This window comes from Polypterus senegalus, chromosome 14, assembly GCF_016835505.1.
Source record: "Polypterus senegalus isolate Bchr_013 chromosome 14, ASM1683550v1, whole genome shotgun sequence".
Classification (NCBI taxonomy): Eukaryota; Metazoa; Chordata; class Cladistia; order Polypteriformes; family Polypteridae; genus Polypterus; species Polypterus senegalus.
In genome coordinates, this window is record NC_053167.1 from 131805158 (window position 1) to 131824080 (window position 18923).

General features: G+C 42.1%; 1 protein-coding gene across 13 annotated transcripts in view; it reads left to right on the forward strand.

The window, feature by feature from the left end:
• Window positions 1–6770: 6770 nt before the first annotated feature.
• dock7 (dedicator of cytokinesis 7) overlaps window positions 6771–18923 on the forward strand; it is a 267403-nt gene continuing 255250 nt past the window's right edge. For 11 of the 13 annotated variants that reach the window (XM_039735254.1, XM_039735255.1, XM_039735256.1 and 8 more), the window contains exon 1: window positions 6781–6895. In XM_039735254.1, coding sequence (XP_039591188.1) covers window positions 6858–6895 — 38 coding nt within the window. In that variant the 5' untranslated portion in view covers window positions 6781–6857. Of the gene's footprint in view, window positions 6896–18923 lie in introns of all 13 variants that reach the window. The other 2 variants (XM_039735264.1, XM_039735253.1) reach the window with 2 other exon arrangements.

Sequence of the window (18923 nt, forward strand, 5' to 3'; positions counted from 1 at the left end):
CTGTGCGTCATTGTCTTCCTTCTCTGTCTTTCTGAGTTACTCAATATTGGTGGTTTTGCTCTGAGCATAACTAAAAAAGAAATATGGCAAATGCCTTTTTATAACTATTTGCTTCACATATCTAATTCATACTAAGTTTTAATGCTTATAGAAGCTCTTAAATAATTTTATGTCTGTTTATGTTAAAACATGCCTCTTTATTTTCCATAATCACAAATTAGGTTAGGGCAGCATGGTGGTGTATTGGTAGCGCTGCTGCCTCACACTTAGGAGACCCCGGCTTGCTTCCCGGGTCCTCCCTGCGTGGAGTTTGCATGTTCTCCCCGTGTCTGCGTGGGTTTCCTCCCACAGTCCAAAGACATGCAGGTTAGGTGCATTGGCGATCCTAAATTGTCCCTACTGTGTGCTTGGTGTGTATGTGCCCTGCAGTGGGCTGGCGCCCTGCTCGGGATTTGTTCCTGCCTTGCGCACTGTGCTGGCTGGGATTGGCTCCAGCAGACCCCTGTGTTAGGATATAGCAGGTTGGACAATGACTGACTGACTGATATTAAAGGACTGAATACTTGTGTGATCAGCTAAGTTGTGTTTTACATTTGTAATTAATTTAGTCCACTTTGCGGAGATCTATTTTCACTTTTGACATTGCTATGAACTATGTATTATTATTATTATTATTATTATTATTATTATTAATGCCTAAAGTAGACGGAATGAGTGACTGACAAATTAGGTTATTTGTTCTTGTAGTATTCACATTTTTGTATTTTATTCTGGTTTATTGATGCTTATTCTATTTAAATGCTTTATTTACATTACTTATTTGGCTAACACCTTTATCCAAGGAAACTTACAACATTTATGATATAATTGATGACATTTCTTTTGGTCTTCCAATTGGAGCACAGGCAGTTCGAGTGACATGCTCAGGGTCACACAGTGTCAGTAGTGAGACTTGAACCCACAACCTATATATCCTGTATTTATTTTTATATAGTATTTATACAGATATTATTTGTGCGTCCAGTGTTGTATATGCCCTGTTGTTCTTCCTGAATTTCTGTGAAGCGCTTTGAGCCTGGGAAAGGCGCTATATAAATAAAATGTTTTATTATTATGTTAACAATCTTAAACTTTGTATTATGACTAGGAGTCTCAAGGAGAGATGGGTCCAGCAGCAGACCTCCGCAGCTCCGTGATTCAGTAGCTCTTCTGGACAGCCAGTTGGATTGCAGGTTTGTGTCACCTGGTTTACTTGACTTGAGTGAAGTACTAGGGTGTTGTACCGTGTTAGCCATTATGAATGTAGAGAAAAGCCATCTTGCCTGGAGAAGGGGCCTGAGTTGCCTCGAAAGCTTGCATATTGTAATCTTTTTAGTTAGCCAATGAAAGGTATCATTTTGCTTGGCTCTTGACTTGAGTGAGATAACCCTCTACCAGTAATCTTAACCACAGTGCAACCTGGCACATCACTGACGTATAATTTAAGGTGACAGACTCCTGAACAGAGTGGAGCTCTGGAGGTCTGCAGCTGGAGTCCATCCCCCAAGGCACGCAAATCTCAACAAGTTGAAAAAGTACTTCCAAAAGTGCCCACTAGAGGGGGATATACTACCAGACCCTGGCTAGATAAAAGGTCAAACACAGAAACGTCATTAAAATGAAAAAAAGGTTTTATAATTCACAAAAATACTCGGCCACACAGGGAAGCTCTGTAGAGCACGATGGCAAAATGGAGTTGCCTAAAAACACAGGGCAATTAAAAAGCTAACATTGTAAATCCCAAGGTAAAGTCAAAAAAACAGAGACATCAAAAAGTGCAAATAAAGGAAAACGCAAAAACTCACAAATTAACTGTCGTGGACTGTGTGAGACCCTTTGGATTTACAGGGCCGAGGGCTGCTCCTGGTGGTGATTGGCTGGTGGCCCTACCTCTTGGGGGACCACCCACACAGCACATTAGACATAACTTGGGCAGTTTTTTTTCTTCTTTATTTTACCATATAGAACTTCTTGTATTATGAATTTGTTCGTTTTCGCATACTCCTGGAGGTCAGAGCGCGGGGTCAGCCATTGTACAGCGCCCCTGGAGCAATTGCAGCTTAAAGGTCTTGCTCAAGGGCCCAGCAGAGTAGGATCTCTTTTTGGCAGTAACGGGGATTCGAACCAGTAACCTTCCAGATACCAGCGCAGATCCTTAGCCTTACTGATACAATCAAACACAAAGAATAATGCAAATACTCAACAAAGGTAACATTAAATAAAAATAGACGAAAAACATGAATTTGAACACCAGCCGGGGGGGAAATCCTGGCAGAAACCCAACACTTTCCAGGGTCATCTGAACAGCATCATAAGCCCCCTGGGCAAAGTAGTGCACTGCGGCCCCTGTTTTGATAGCAAAACAATGGAAACATAGATAGGCATCAGAAACATTGTGGGCCCCTGTGCTCCTGGGGCCCCCGGCCAATGCCCATTGTGCCCATACTTTAAGACAGCCCTGAGTACTACTACTATTTTTATTAAACATTGTGACACCAGTAGAGGGTGTACCAGCCACTCCATCCGACACACAGGAGACACACTTATAAAAAGACACATGATTTATTTTCTTCTTTTTCCTTGTGGGCAACATCTTCCCTGTTCCCACAAGCCACAACACAGTCTCAAAGTTTTCTTCTCTTTCTTCTTCTTCTCCTCCTCCTCCTCAAGCTTCGTCTCCCTCCTCCCTCCTCCCGACTCCGGTCTCACTGAGTTGTGTCTGCTGGACCCTTTTATATTACGCCCCCCGGAAGTGCTCCAGGTGCTTGATGATGTATTTCCGGCAGCATTTCCTGGTGTGGCGGAAGAACCGCCCATAAGGGCTCAGCGGTTGCTGCAGCACCCCCTGGCGGCGCCCACGGATCCCAACAGGGCTGCACCAAACTCCAACTCCCATGGAGCCCTGCGGGAGTCCTTAGGCACCACTGCAACCCAGGGAGGCTGCCATCAAGCCCTCCCAGGAGGCAATGCTCTGGCCACACTTGCTCCCCCCCAGGTCCTCCCAGCGTGAAGGTGTCCCGTCCACAGGCCCGCCACCAGAAATATTTGGCCCCAAGACAACTGGGTATGTGTGGGCCCCTCTGCCTTCCCCCAGGTCCCCACATGCCAAAATCTTCAAATACGTATGCAAAATGATCAAAATGTAGTTTATCCGACAGTGACAATGCTGCATTTATGAATACCATACTTGATGAGTTAAACCTTCTCGCACATCAAAGTTTGACTGCGAGAAGGAAAGCCAGTGCTAACGGAAGCTCGTAGCGGAATTGAAACAATACATTAATGAGATAGGCCTTGTGAACGCTGGCCGGACACAGACAGGCGGACATCTTGTTTAAGAACCACCACACGTTTATTTACACAATCTTCAAATGATATGGTCACAAAGACCCCAGTTCATAGGTCACTCAGACCCAGTTCAGTGCACAAACGAACCCCAACACAAAGTCCTGGCCGCAATGCCTTTCTTCGGGCCGCCTCCACTCTCTTCTGCTTCGTCCTCCTTCCACCCGACTCTAGCCTCGAATGAATGGAGACGGCCCCTTTTATAGAGGACCCGGATGAGCCCCAGGTGTTCCCGGCAATCTTCTTCTGGCCACGCCCCAGCGTGGCGGAAGTGCCGGCTGTCCTCCTGGCTGCTCTCCGGGCGCCGTCATAAATCTTCCCCCCAGCACTTCCTGGTGTGGCGGAAGTGCTGGGGTAACAGGTCCCCAAGGCACTGGGGCGCCTCCTGGCGGTGACCACGGGCCCCTACAGGGAGGGCTTCCATGCCCTGTACCCGTGGCCCCCAAAACAACCCGGAAGGCAACCCCCACGTGATCCAGGGTGGGTTCAGACCCACATCCGGTCCTTCCTATCGTCCCGGCCGGGTCATGGCCCCTGGCATCCCTGACAGCCTATGTATTATCTAACGTGTAACGGTACAATTATACCAATGCAATGAATAGGAGTAACATCTGAACATTTTAATATATACTAACGGTCAGGGTTATCTACATGGTGTACAATCAGTATGGTAACTTGCTGTATCAAACTTCAAAGTTTTCAAAAAATCCGGGTGATCCGGAATCTTTAGTGATACACACAAAACCAACGCACACTCGTCACTGCTTTAAAAGCAACAATGAACACCCAAATGAATGAATTATCAAACTACGGAGACGGACTCCTGCTACACCATACACGTCAACATCCACGACAGTGCACAACAATATCGCTGTTGTCGGAGACAGAACAGCGCCTGTGTGTGTGAAACGGAAGTATTCAATTACATCGGCGAAGTCAATCCGTTATCCACGTATCCTGTACAACAAACATACTACTCAACGTCAAGCTCAAGGACGTCGGCTCTCCTTTGTCTTTGAGAAGCGTGCCGCTGCCGCCCCCCTTTGACGAGTGTGCTTCACACGACACGAGCACGATATCTACTTGTGTGGAGCGTGCGGCTATTAAAACACTCACTTGTATTGATTTAACTTTTCTATTACATGTAACTTGAATAATTGTCCGAATATAAATCTACACGCACAACATCAGCATAAAAAAAATCAAGCATGAAGGGGCCCCCTTCCGTTAGGGCCCCGGACCAGAGTCCCGTTTGTCCCCCCCCCCTGGCGGCGGGCCTGCCGTCCACCACAACATGTATAAACGTTCTGAATGACAATAACGAAGGGAGAATTTGGGCTAATAAATAAATAAAATACAAAATAAGAAAGCTGTAAGATTTATATGCTTTGATGTAAAAATAATACAATTATCATCCCTTGACACTGGCTCTGTGCTGCTCACTTTTAAAATCGCTTCAGTAACCCCAATGTTAAAAAAGTCTTAACAATTTCCGGCCTATTTCCCATTTACCTTTCCTCTCAAAAGCTCTTGAGCGTGTTGTAGCCTCCCAGCTCACCAATTACTTAACAACTAACAACTTGATGGAACCCTTTCAGTCTGGTTTCAGTGCGCGGCACAGCTGTGAAACTGCTCTGCTACGGGTAACCAATGATTTGCTTATGGCAGCAGACTCTGGACAAACCAGCATATTAATTCTGTTAGACCTCAGTACAGCATTTGACACTCGGGTCAGACATGACATTCTACTGTTCAGAATGAAGAACACGCTGGGTATCTCTGGCACTGCCCTCCAGTGGTTCAAGTCCTATCTGACTGATAGGCAAGAGTTTGTTAGTCTTGGCAACAGCAGATCCAGCTCGGCGCCAGTCACACATCGAGCTCCTCAGGGCTCTGTCCTCGGCCCTCTTCTCTTCTGTATTTATATACTTCCTCTTGGCCATATTATTCGTAGCTATGGACTGGGCTATCATTTTTATGCAGATGATACTCAACTCTACTTCAATGTTAAAAGTGGAACTTCATCAGAGCTTTCTCAGCTCACAACCTGCCTTAGTGAAATTAAAACCTGGATGGAGCAGAACTCTTTAAAATTAAATTGCAACAAAACTGAACTCCTGCAAATTGGGACTAAAATGCAACTCAATAAATTGAGCTCCTTGTCAGTCCATCTTGGTGGTGATCTCATCAGACCTGCCTCTACTGCAAAGAATCTTGGTGTCATTTTTGATTCTTCTCTCTCTTATTCCGCCCACATAAATCACATTAAGAAACTTTCTTACTTCCACCTCCGTAACATATCCCGTGTTCGCTCCTTCCTCTCCTTTTCTAACGCTGAGAAACTTGTCCATGCTTTTATCAAATCTCGCATCGATTATTGTAACTCGCTGCTGGCAGGTGCCCCTTCTAATCTTATATCTCAGCTCCAGCTTAGTCAAAACTCGGCTGCAAGAGTCGTTACTCGAACCAGCAGCAGCGAGCACATCACACCCATCCTGCTCCATCTTCACTGGCTCTCTGTATCTTACAGAATCGAATATAAAATCCTACTAATAACCTACAAAGCCTTAAATAACCTCGCGCCAAACTACATCAGTGACCTTCTCCATCACTATGTACCTGTCCGCTCATTAAGGTCCTCTGATTCTGGTGATCTTGTTGTGCCCCACACTAACCTGCACTCCATGGGTGACAGCAGGGCCTTCAGCTGTATAGCGAGTGCCCAGACTCTGGAATGACTTACCGAAATTAATCAGGTCAGCTGACTCCATGAATTCTTTTAAAAAACAACTCAAAACTCATCTGTTCAGGAAGGCTTTTAGCTCAACTTGACTTCATTCCCTTTCTCTCAGTTTACCTCCATGTCAAGATGCTCAGGTCACCTGTGTGTGTGTGCTGGACCATCAATTCTGTTGTCTGTTAGGCTTTCTCTGAATTCACTGTCTTACGCTTCTTTATTTATTTATTTGGTTTGTACAATGCTGTATACTGTATACCCTGCCGTTCTTTCTTATATTCTGTAAGTGCCTTGAGCATGGGAAAGGTGCTATATAAATAAAATGTATTATTACTAATTATTATTATTATTATTATTAAAAAGAAAACAAAGGCTTGTGTTCTATGCAGAGGTAAGCCCTTGTTTTATTTTTAAAGAAGGGCATAAAAACAATAATCCTATTTCTTTATCATCACAATTGAAGCAGACCGCTAAATACGTTATAATAATACGTTTATTTTTAGCTTTGGCCAGCTGTTTCGAAGAGTGGGATGCGAGTGCGCCGCTCTTCGCTATTGTAGGGTAAGCGCTATTTACCCGATTGGCGTGCGCGGCTCTTCTGCGCTTTACGTTCGCTCATTCCAGGCTCGCTAGGCGTTCTCTCTCTCTCTCTCTCTTTCTGGAGTTGCCGCAGCTGCCCGCTGCAAAAAGCCCGGGTGGCTGGACTGGGAGGCCGGCAAGTTGAGGTCAGCCAGCAATGGCTGAAAGACGCGCCTTCGCCCAGAAAATCAGCAGGTGAGATGGAGGGAAAGGGGGTGACAGTCGCTCAGGTTTTGTGACGACTTGAGGTCCTCGAGCTCCTGGCAACGCCTTCATGTTTTTTTTTGTATTGTTATTTGGTGCTTGGGAATGGTGTTAGTTGTAGGGGGGGAAAAAAGGGGCCTAGTGATTTGGGAGATGGATGTTGCTGTATACCGCCTTGTCAGCAGCCACCTCCTCGCGTATCTCGCTCTTGTGAGGAAAATATCCAGTTGCACGCGAAACGCTGACTGAGAAATTGTGTTGGCGTGGGAGTGCGCCTCAGGCGCGGCGTCACCCGGGGGCCAGGCTCGCGACAGCGGGATCCCGTTAGGAGAGACGCGGCAACCCCGCACATCTGGACGCGGTGTCCCCCGGCCAGCGCCCCACGTTCCATGTGTTGTTGCTGCCGTCGCCGCCAAGTGTTTTCTACAGTGCGTTCATATGCATCGGGTACGAGATGTGGCTAAGTTTCATTACACTTCTGTAGTATAAACGTAAAAAGACTCAGTTAGATAGGAGCCAGTGTGTGTTTTGCATAGCGATTGTGATCGCCTTTATCTTTAAAGATCTAATTGTTTAAAACCAGCCGTAGCAGCGCTTAGGAAAAAGCATTTGACATATAGGCACATCAGACAAAATCTATTAGTTTATTCTTTTATAGTACCCGTCTAAACAGACAGGATCAGAGTGTTGTCCAGGTTGTCAATTCGGACAGATTTCCAACGAGACATTCGACTTTGGCATCGTTTAACTGTAGCAAATGTTAAATTAACGCGTTACTGCTAATCGCACCAACCAGTAAATAATTTTAAATGTAACATTAAGCGCTTTAGGTAGCTATAAATATATCGCGGTTTTCACTACCCTAAACATAGGAGTTGAATCTGGGACGTTAAATTGGTCCCATGTAAAATGGACTGGCATCTGGTTCCAGGGTTCGTTGCCTTCCTTCAACCAGCGCTACCGTGATAGGCTGCAGGCAGCCCAGGTAGTTGTTAAGAATCCCCAAATAGATTTAGATTTGGGCCTCCCACAGTCCAAAGACATGCAGGTTAGGTGCATTGGCGATCCTAAATTGTCCCTAGTGTGTGTGTGACCTGCGGGTTTGTTTCCTGCCTTGTGCCCTGTGTTGGCTGTGATTGGCTCCAGCAGACCCCCGGCGACCCAATAGTTAGGTTATAGCAGGTTGAATAATGGATGGACGGGCCATCTAGCACTTTACTCCCTCAAGCTGTTTTTTAAATTGTGGTAATGGCCTTTTTAGTTTGAAGTCTTTCAGGTACATGTCACGGAGTCAAAATTCCTAACATTAAGAACAACAACACATTTCTATAGCACATTTTCATACAAGGAACGCAGCTCAACATGCTTTACACAATATTAAAAGAGACAAAAATGGGGAGTGGTCTCCCCTAGACTTTCTCATATATACTCAGATATGGGGATGGATATTTGAGGAGTAAACTGCAAGACTGGTTATATTTTTATATTAGGTACATTAAAGAACCATCAACAACAAATCAAATCAAATGAATAATATATTGAACAATTATTATAAAAATAAAGTTGAATAAATCGGACTCTGCAGCTGCACTTCCGGTTAGTGGAAATAGCTCAAAAGTTGATAGAAATCTATATTTTGTACCTAATATTTGTATGCAACATTGAAAGCATACTCAAGTTATCGGGCTTACATCCACACACAACAACATTTTCATACAAACAATGTAGCTCAAAGTGCTTTACATGTTGAAGAAAGAGAAAAAAGACAAAATAAATAATTAAAATTAGGGAACACTAATCAACATAGAATAAAAGTAACAGAACATACAGACATAATTCCAAAAATGGTCTAAAACGTCAAGATTCGTCAAAATCTCGAAATTGAATTTTTGGACAATTGCAGTACTTTTCCCTATGAGAAAGTAAATCGGACTTGGGGAGGTTTAAAATGTCGAGATTCATCAAAATCTTGAGGTTGAATTTTTGAACCATTACAATACTTTCACTGTACTTCGTACACGAGAAAGTAAAAAATAGATAATATAACTAAAGAAATTTAGAAATAACACGTAAGCAGTTATTTTATATAGAATCAATAAGCACTTACATAACGCAGATATACTAGTAGTGGAATCCTAATTTGAAGATACGTTTATTAATTCCATTGATGTAAGTCCAGTCAGTGGTCAGATGGCCAAGGAGGACAGAAAAATAAAGAAACAAAAAAAACTCCAGGGTTGAGATGCTGGAGAAAACACAAAATCTGCGGAGGTTCCAGGTGAATAGACCGACCAGCCCCCACTGGACATTCTGCCCCCAATGTAAAAGGTGCCAAACTCAGTCTTATTAATTTTTTAATCTTCGTATTAGTCAATTTGATACATTTGGTCTCGTAGGCAGTTCGAGGGTCTTTCGTTCCATCATCACATGTGGCTGCACGGTACTGAGTTCAGATGGATGTGGCAAAACCATTCCGAAGTGATGCTATAGAAAAGTCCACTGGTAAAATTGAGTTTAGAAAATTCAATTCTGAACGTCCATGAGTCTGTACTTTGCTACAGGCTATGTCCACACTGCTCCATTTTTGTGTAAAAACACAGATATTAATCTCCATTTTTGCCTTTTTGTCCACACTACAGTGGCGTAGCTCGAGTTCGTGTTGCTTCGGGCGGTGCTTCAGTTTGCCACCCTCCAACATATCTGAATATGTTTAACCTATTTATAATAGGAAAATAAAATAACATATAGAAAAAAAATAAGATACATTTTGCATAAATTTATTCATATATAGAGAAACAGCAGTAATTTTTTCATATATAATCTTCATTTGGATCTTGATCTTTGTTTGTCCGCGAATGAATTAGAAGAAGAAGCACTAGATGGCAGTAGAGAGACAGCTAAAACATAGGCATTGCATTAAGAATCTCCTCCAGGCTTATACTACTGAAGACTGTAGTACGCCAGTCACACCTCAAAACACAGACATTCAAACTAAACAAAGTGTTGTGCTCTAAATTAACTAAAGAGATCTTCATTTAGATCTTGATCTTTGTTTGTCTGCGAATTCCACGCATGTGTAGACCACCTTCCAGTTTAGTACGTTGTTGTTACTCACGGATGTCAGCAATGTGCCGGAATAACGAAAGGGGTGGTGGACAGTGTTACGCTGATTAGCTCCTGAGGCCTGGTTAGAGAATGAGATTGCCGAAGATAAAAGGTACGTGCCTACGTAACATATGAATGAAAGAAAGACAGTGGGTAAAATGAATGACAATGTAACAGCATGCTCTGGAAATTATTATTGTTATGTTGTAGCCGGCGAGTGCTGCGCGTCTCACAGTTGTATCGTGGCTTGCTCACATGTCAGTGAAGTGATCCATATTTATGCTTTAAAGAGCCTGGATACCTATGTGTCCTCCTTTAACCTATGACCATTGCTCTGTGTATATTGCCTTACTCTTTGGATTGCCACAAAGCAACCTGTGAGATTGGAGAAAGGTTGAGAAGAGATCGTGAGAGAAAACGACAGCGTCGTGAAAACGAGACGAACTGTGAACGGACAGAAGCAGAAATGCTCCCACACCACCACATAATTACAATTCGGACAGTGATTCCGAGTAGGCCGTTCCTATCGAATTAATGTCCAAGGGTTTTCTTTTGTAATTGTGTTTCCCTTATAAAAAATCATAATGCTGTGTGACGAAGGGCCCAGTTCACGACTGGCAGCCGCGTTTAAACAGGGAGCCCTTCACAGACAACTTTAACACGCGCAACTTAGTTGGGCGCACATGACTAGTTATTTATAAGCATCAACTAGACAAGAATACAGTATAGATGCACTGATAAGCCGTGCTCTAATTATCCATACTAATAAAAGGCAAAGCCCTCACTGACTGACTGACTCACTTACTCACTCATCACTAATTCTCCAACTTCCCATGTAGGTAGAAAGCTGAAATTTGGCAGGCTTATTCCTTACAGCTTACTTACAAAAGTTAAACAGGTTTCATTTCAAAATTCTACACGTAACGGTCGCTAACGGTCGACAACGTCCGCCATGTTGAACTTTCTTATTTATGGCCACATCTTCACGAAATTTGGTAGGCGGCTTCCCTGCGCTAACCAAAACCAATGTACGTACTTATTTTGGTGATATGACGCCACTGTCGGCCGCCATATTGAATTTTCCAAACGTCACTAATTCTCCAACTTCCCGTGTAGGTAGAAGGCTGAAATTTGGTACTTATTTCGGTGGTATGATGCCACTGTCGGCTGCCATATTGAACTTTTAACGGAAACCGATGTACGTACTTATTTCGTTGATATGACACCACTGTCGGCCGACAATATTGAACTTTCCAACGTCACTAATTCTCCAACTTCCCGTGTAGGTAGAAGGCTGAAATTTGGCAGGCTCATTCCTTACAGCCTACTTACAAAAGTTTAGCAGGTTTCATTTTGAAATTCTACGCGTAACAGTCATAATGGTCAACAATGTCCGCCATGTTGAACTTTCTTATTTATGGCCCCATCTTCACGAAATTTGGTAGGCGGCTTCCCTGCACTAACCGAAACCAATGTACGTACTTTTTTCGGTGGTATGATGCCCCTGTCGGCCGCCATATTGAACTTTTCAACAGTCTTTGTTACTTATGGGGCCCATCTTCAAGAAATTTGGTACGCGGGTTCCCAACGCTAACTGAATCCTACTTACGTACATATATACGTCCATAGCCTGCAGCTCCCACATTGTTGGTTGCCTGCCTCCGGTCTCTAAATTCCCTTCCTTGCTTCACCACGGGATTCACGTCTCCCTACTGATAACTACAGCCTTTTTGTTTAATCCACGGCTGCTCCGCTGTTTTATTGTTTGTTTATTACAATTATAGTTATTGTATAGGTATTTTAGACTTACTTTACATTGTTCAGGTACCCATTTCCTTTATAATTCCAACCGTACCCCCATTAACATGTCTATCGAGGTGATCACTATTGATCAAAGAACTGTCACTTACCGAGTGGTTTCCATGCCGGAAGATGGCACCTACCTTTTCCATTCTCTTTGTTACATATTGCACGGCCATATCAGGCTCACTCTTGATATCCGGAGGAACATTGTGTCTTATGTATTGAATGACTGAGACAGGTTCAAGGTGTGGACTGATGACGGTACAGGAGATAATTATACTACACAGGAGCACTAGAAGAGTGAAATGCTTAAGCCCTTCACCTATGGTTCTGCATGTGAGTTGATGGCTGCCGCTGAATTGTTCGGTTGTCGCTTTCAAGTGTACTGAAATAGCCAAATATTTGACACCTTTTGACAACCGCCAATGTCTCTTAAACATCTTAGATTCACAGGTGACGATTTCAGTAGTGAACACTTTGATGTTTATGAATGTTTAAACTCCCAAAAGCTGGATGTGATTTTATCGATGAAACCGGTTGTGTGCTTACAACGCTTGACAGATGCCGAATGTCTCTTCAACAAAAGTCCTACAAATACTGTCGTAATTGAAACAAACCATGAAACTCAAACCGATTATGACAGCAGCAATCCAAGCTGTGAGATTTGAGGCAAGATTACTGTTCAGATGGCCAACTGTAAGTTGCATGCTCAAGAGTAAGCTCAGCACACAGCTTGGTCATATTACAACCAGAGGGCCGAATGACAATGTGGTATACAAAGAGATCCTTAACAAATAATTATTGGCATATTTTCCCTCAGTTTAAAAAGGTTTAATTTTCTTCTTAATAAAAATTTTAATGCAGTTAAGCGCGGGTATTTTGCTATATATACGGGGATATAGGGGGATACATGACAGCAACACTCATAACAGTGACAAAACAATTACATTGACAATCATGTTACGTTATTATTAAAATGTTTCCTTTTCTTTTTCATAACTTCTTTAACACACTACTTCTCTGCTGCAATGCGCGGGTATTTTGCTAGTTAGTTTAATTATATTAGTAGTGCGTAGTGTACAAGTGATAGGTGGGGATGTTTTCCGCGCAGAGCAAGAACGCATTCGGATTGATAACGAAACAAAATTCTAAATTGTAAATTAGTTGCTTATCTTCCTAGAAATTATTATCGGTGTAATGTTTATTTTTGTTATTGTCTCATAAATTTCAACTGCAGTGTCTGATGCCGTAAATTATTTTTGAAGCATCTGTGAATAAAAATCGGAGAATTTGACTTTTTTCATTCATGACTGATATTTTTCGAACCCTGCTGCTTACACACTAATTGTACTGTGCCTTTTGGCCAATAAAAATGTGCCGCCCAGGGTAGACCGCCGCCTCCGCATGCCCCTAGCTATGCCACTGCCACACTACCCTGGTATTTTTAACCCCCAAAAAGGCTCTATTTCTGAAAATGGTAGCTTAGCATTGCAGTGCGAATGGGTGAAAACACAGGCTTTAATTGGGCTCTGATTGGTTTGTGCTATGTTGCTCTTCCGTGACTGGATTTTGCTCATTACAACGTTGCATTCCTGACTGGATGTCATTCACAAAAGGAAACCATATTAACGTAGCGGACGTAGGCTGCATTCTATTTACCTCGAAAGTTGGATATTGGAGCCGGGGATGATGCACACCTGAGTTGACTGCATTCTAGTAAAACGTTCAGAAACCCAATTTGGATTCATCCAAGAAAACCTTTGTAGTGCTTGCTCCATTTCAAAAAACTAGAAGTTGATAACAATGCATTAAGCTGTATTTTATGTATGCAAACACTGTAGCAACACATCCACAGATAGAGGTTGGACAGTACTGTGTGTACGACTTATCTAATGAGACAAAAACTGAAAGAAATGCTAACAAACAGTATGTGGTGCCTAATCTGAAGTCGGACAAACTCAGACTTGACGGAGCAGCCCTGAGTTTCCATTTTGGAAATCTAACTTCAGGATGTGTTCCAGTTAATTGTGACAAGGAACTCGGAAATTCCGACTTCGCAATTCAAATGGAGCACAGTATTAGAGGAGATGCTTTCCATGGCGCTAGCTGTGTTGTTTCCGACTCTGGTTTTCGTCTTCTGCTGCTTGCCTGCGTAGCTCCAATGAACAGCCAATTGCTGAATTCTGCAGCTGCATGTTCCTGTCAGGAGCAAATGCAACAGGAAGTGACATTTTGTGTATGCAATTTTGACAAAATGTAAACAATGGAAAAAAAATAATTCCAAAGCAACAAATTAGGCACAATTATAAAACAGTAATTTAAAAAGGATGTTGACTGTTATCACGATAAGTGAGAGATTGCATACCAGACTAACTGATTGGAATCTTGCTCATTACAATATTGTATTTCCTGTTTGGTCCCCCTTCAGGGTAGGAAACCATATTCCAATATAGCAGGCATAGAGGAGCTGCTTTCCATGTTGCTTGTTGTGTTGCTTTCTTGTATGCCTTTAAGTTTTGTATAGTTTGAATGCTACATACATGCGCAAAAGGCAAATAACCGCTACAGTTTTGTAATTAATCCCGTGGCCAGTGGTGTACCGTCCCTTTTACAGCTATGTCATATGCGTTTTCAGGTGTTTTAGTGTGGATGGAGATGCTTTTGTAAAGGATGTGAAAACATTACTTTTCATTTAAAAAGACTGTTTTTAAATGAAAACATAGAATTGTGGACGGTGTCCAGAGACTACAATTAATAGCAGATCCTGGACACTTTTTACTATCACTCTTTATTTGAAATTATTATTTTTTTATCAGTTTTTTTTTTTATCAGTATGCTGCTGCTGGAGTATGTGAATTTCCCCTTGGGATTAATAAAGTATCTATCTAACGTATCTAATCTATCACCCGTCAACCTAACATGTAACCCGACAGTGACAGCAATGATGTAATCATACCACAGCCTATAAATATATGAGATAATCTGAGCAGCCCAACAAAATCGCACAATTCATTCAAAGTTAAAGCGTAATAATCATGTTGAGCCAGGATTCCTGTTAACTGTTCCCATGCCAGCATACACTGTGTGCACAATTATTAGGCAAGTGAGTATTTTGACCATATCATCATTTTTTATGCGTATATTCCAACTCCAAGCTGTATTAACTTGAATGCTTATTGGATTTAAGCACGTCAGGTGATGTGTATTTGTGTAATGAGGGAGGGTGTGGCCTAAGGAGATCAACACCCCATATCAAGGTGTGCAGAATTATTAGGCAGCTAGTTTTCCTCCGGCAAAATGGGCCAAAAAAGAGATTTAACTGACTCTGAAAAGTCAAAAATTGTAAAAAGTCTTTCAGAGGGATGCAGCACTTTTGGAATTGCTAAGATATTGGTGTGTGATCACAGAACCATCAAACATTTTGTTGCAAATAGTCAACAGGGTCGCAAGAAACGTGTTGAGAACAAAAGACGCAAATTAGCTGCCAAAGATTTGAGAAGAATCAAACGGGAAGCTACCAGGAACCCATTATCCTCCAGTACTTTCATATTCCAGAGCTGCAACCTACCTGGAGTGCCCAGAAGTACAAGGTGTTCAGTGCTCAAAGACATGGCCAAGGTAAGGAGGGCTGAAACCCAACCACCACTGAACAAGAAACATAAGTTGAAACGTCAAAACTGGGCCAAGAAATATCTGAAGACAGATTTTTTTCAAAGGTTTTATGGACCGATGAGATGAGAGTGACTCTTGATGGACCAGATGGATGGACCTGTGGATCAGTAATGGCACAGAGCTCCACTCCAACGTGGAGGTGGGGTACTGGTATGAGCTGGTATTTTTAAAGATGAGCTAGTTGGACCTTTTGCATTGAAGATGAACTCAAAATCAACTCCCAAACCTACTGCCAGTTTTTCGAAGACACTTTCTTCAAACAGTGATACAGGAAAAAGACCATGATTTTTATGCAGGCCAATGCTCCATCACTTGCATCGAAGTTCTCCACTGCGTGGCCAGCCAGTAAAGGCCTTAAAGATGAAGGAATAATGACATGGCCCCCCTTCCTCATCTGACCTAAACCCTATCGAGAACTTGTGGGCACTTCTTAAACGCTAGATTTACGGGGAGAAAAACAATACACCTCTCTGAAGAGTGTCTGGGAGGCTGTAGTCACTGCTCCACAAAAAGCTGATCGTCAACAGATCAAGAAACTGACAGACTCCATGAATGGAAAGGCTTATGACTGTTATTGGAAAGAAGGGGGGCTATATTGGTCATTGATTGATTGATTGATTTTTTTTGAAATGTCAGAGATGTTTATTTGTAAATTTTGAGGTGTTTGTTTATTATTCTCACTATAACAGATGAAAATAAACAAGTGAGATGGGAAAATTTTCATTTTTCCTTTAGTTGCATAATAAATCTGCACACTAATAGTTGCCTAATAATTGTGCGCACATATGTATTCCCCTGATGATGTTCACACTCACATTTCCGTTGTGAAACATTCAGGTTTCAGGTTTATTAACATTTTGGATTGACTGATAGCACTGCGTTTGTTTCATATTAAAATTAATCCTCAAAAATACAACTTGCCTAATAATTCTGCACTCCCTGTATACAGAGAACACAATATCACCATACACTAAATGAAGGATCCTGGAATGTTCTTCAACTGAGAAGCTGGCTAGAGAGGCCATTTTAATGAGCCAGGAGTGAAAGTGAAGAGTGTTATAGATCATTTCATAGCAGTAACATACAAGAATGGATGATATTTTCCAAGGTTAAGTGCCAGTTTTAATTTTTCATCACTAGAATATACTTCAGCCTGATTTAGCCTTCAGTTTAACAAGGTTTGGTTGGATTTCTCCTAATGTGCAGTTTAAACAAAGAGCACCATTCGGGCCTTGTCTTTAAGTTCTACTGCTCACTTTCACAGTTTTCCAATGAACAGCCAATTGAATAATATATACATTCTGTTACTGCATGTTCCAGTCAAGACCAACTGCAGCAGGAAAGTGACATCCATAACCATGCAACCCTAACAGAATGTAAACAATGGAAAAAAATCCTAAGCAACAAATTAGGCACAATTATAAAGTAGTTTAAAAAAGATGTTGGCTAATCTTGCAACACGCAAGACAGATTTCTTACCAAAATAATTATGTGTGGGATATTTGCACAATTAAAAATTACAATTTGTGGGAATTACTAGGTTTTTGTGGGATACTTGTAATCCTGTGCCAGATTTCAAGCTGTGTAGTCCATTGCAGGGCTCACTTACTCACTCACTCAGTGTTATATACCACATGCACTTCAGAACAGGTAATCCACCTGAAGCTAAGCATGTTTGGGCCCTGCCAGTACTTGGATGGGAGATCAACCAGGAAAATTGTGGGTTGCTACTGGAAGAGTTGTTGGCAAGAGCAGCTAGTAGCGCATACCCTGTGGCCTGAATGTGGATTGCAGTGCAGTGACGTGTACACTCTGCAATAAAAATGGCGCCGGCCTTTGGATGAGACGTAAAATCAAGGTCCTGACTCTCTGTGTTCATAAAAGATCCCCAGCATCCTTTGTTAAGAGTAGAGTGCATTCTGATGTCATTGCTAAATTGCCCAGTGAGGCCTGGTCATTCTAGCCACCTGTTCCTACTCTGTCTGTATTTGGCTGACTTGCTGTAACCGGTAATGCGTGGTTAGCATACTGGTGAAAAATGACTGTTGGTGCATCATCCAGGAGGAGCTACACATTAGTGGTGGTTGAAGTGGCTCCTCACTCGCCATATAAAGTGCTGTGAGTAGTGAGAAAAGTGCTATATACGTGTAAAGAAGTATTATTTTATAATGGCTGTTAATAAAGAGCCATTATGTAATCCCCAAATAACCTAACCAGTGTGTCTTTTAAAATACTAGGGGGTTCTGCCCCCTGCTCGCTTCGTTTGCCAACACCCAGCTGGGCACTACATGCTAGCCACTTCGTGGATCTGCCGTTTGCGTATGGGGAAGTGGATGTATATTTTAAACAGATTATTTTCATGGGAATTGTTACATCTCTTTATTGTTATAAAAAAAAACTTGGGCTGAGATGTGATCTTTGGCGAGAGACACTTTGACGTGCCGCAAGATAAAGCAGTGAGACAAAAGGACGGCTGCTGTACAGGCTTTTAAATGATTGACGCGCTGCGCAACAAGCAAAACACGCAGCAAGAGTGGCAGCAGCAGCAGCTGATCCGTCCACATCTCCTTAGTGTGCGTTCAGCCCCTCCCCCCCAATCACAACGCGAGTGGCAGAGGCACAAGTTGGCTGGCGTGAAGCGCGCCCCCTTGAGCAAAGCGAGCAGGGGGCTTTGCCCCCAGTATGCATAATAGAACTAACTATTTTACATTAAGGCTAGCAATTAACCATAGTAAAATGTAATAAATTTAAAGAAAATTATGTTTCATGTTGCGTTAGAGGTATTCGTTGCATTATATGTTTTCATTCTGTTTGGATTTGAAATTAACACACAAATACTTTTTAAACTTACACTTTTACAGTAAAACTTCAGTAAAAACAATTATTGGAATTAACTTTTCGTCATTATATTGCATTGAATTTTCATTCCGTGTTTGGACTTACATCGTGACAACACAACGTATAACTGCCCGTGAGTGAATATCATTTCTTTCTCTCTAATAAATAAACCGACTTTTTCGAATGTTTGTTCCTGTGATTTGTTAATTGTCATAGCACAAGCTGTTCTAACGGGAAACTGTAAACATTTTAATACGAATGGCATCTCCTTTGGTGTCTCATGTTATCCCCTGAAGATGTACTACATTACGTTTCTTGTAGCCTGTTAAAATTTTACATGTCATTGCCGTGTAACCAATTGACAATTTTCACGTTAATTCGTTTGACTTCATTGTTTCTCAGTGCTAAGATTGCCCGTGTACTAATTTCTTCTGTTGATAACCCTTTGCGATGAAATTCTTCAATAAGATTTAGACATAATACGTCTTATTTTATTGGGAACTCAAAGTGAGGAAAACTTAAAAATTTATAAGAGCTGAGATCGCAGGAATTGTGTCTGATAAAAGCATTTACATGAATGAGAGGTGAGAGGACCGTGGGA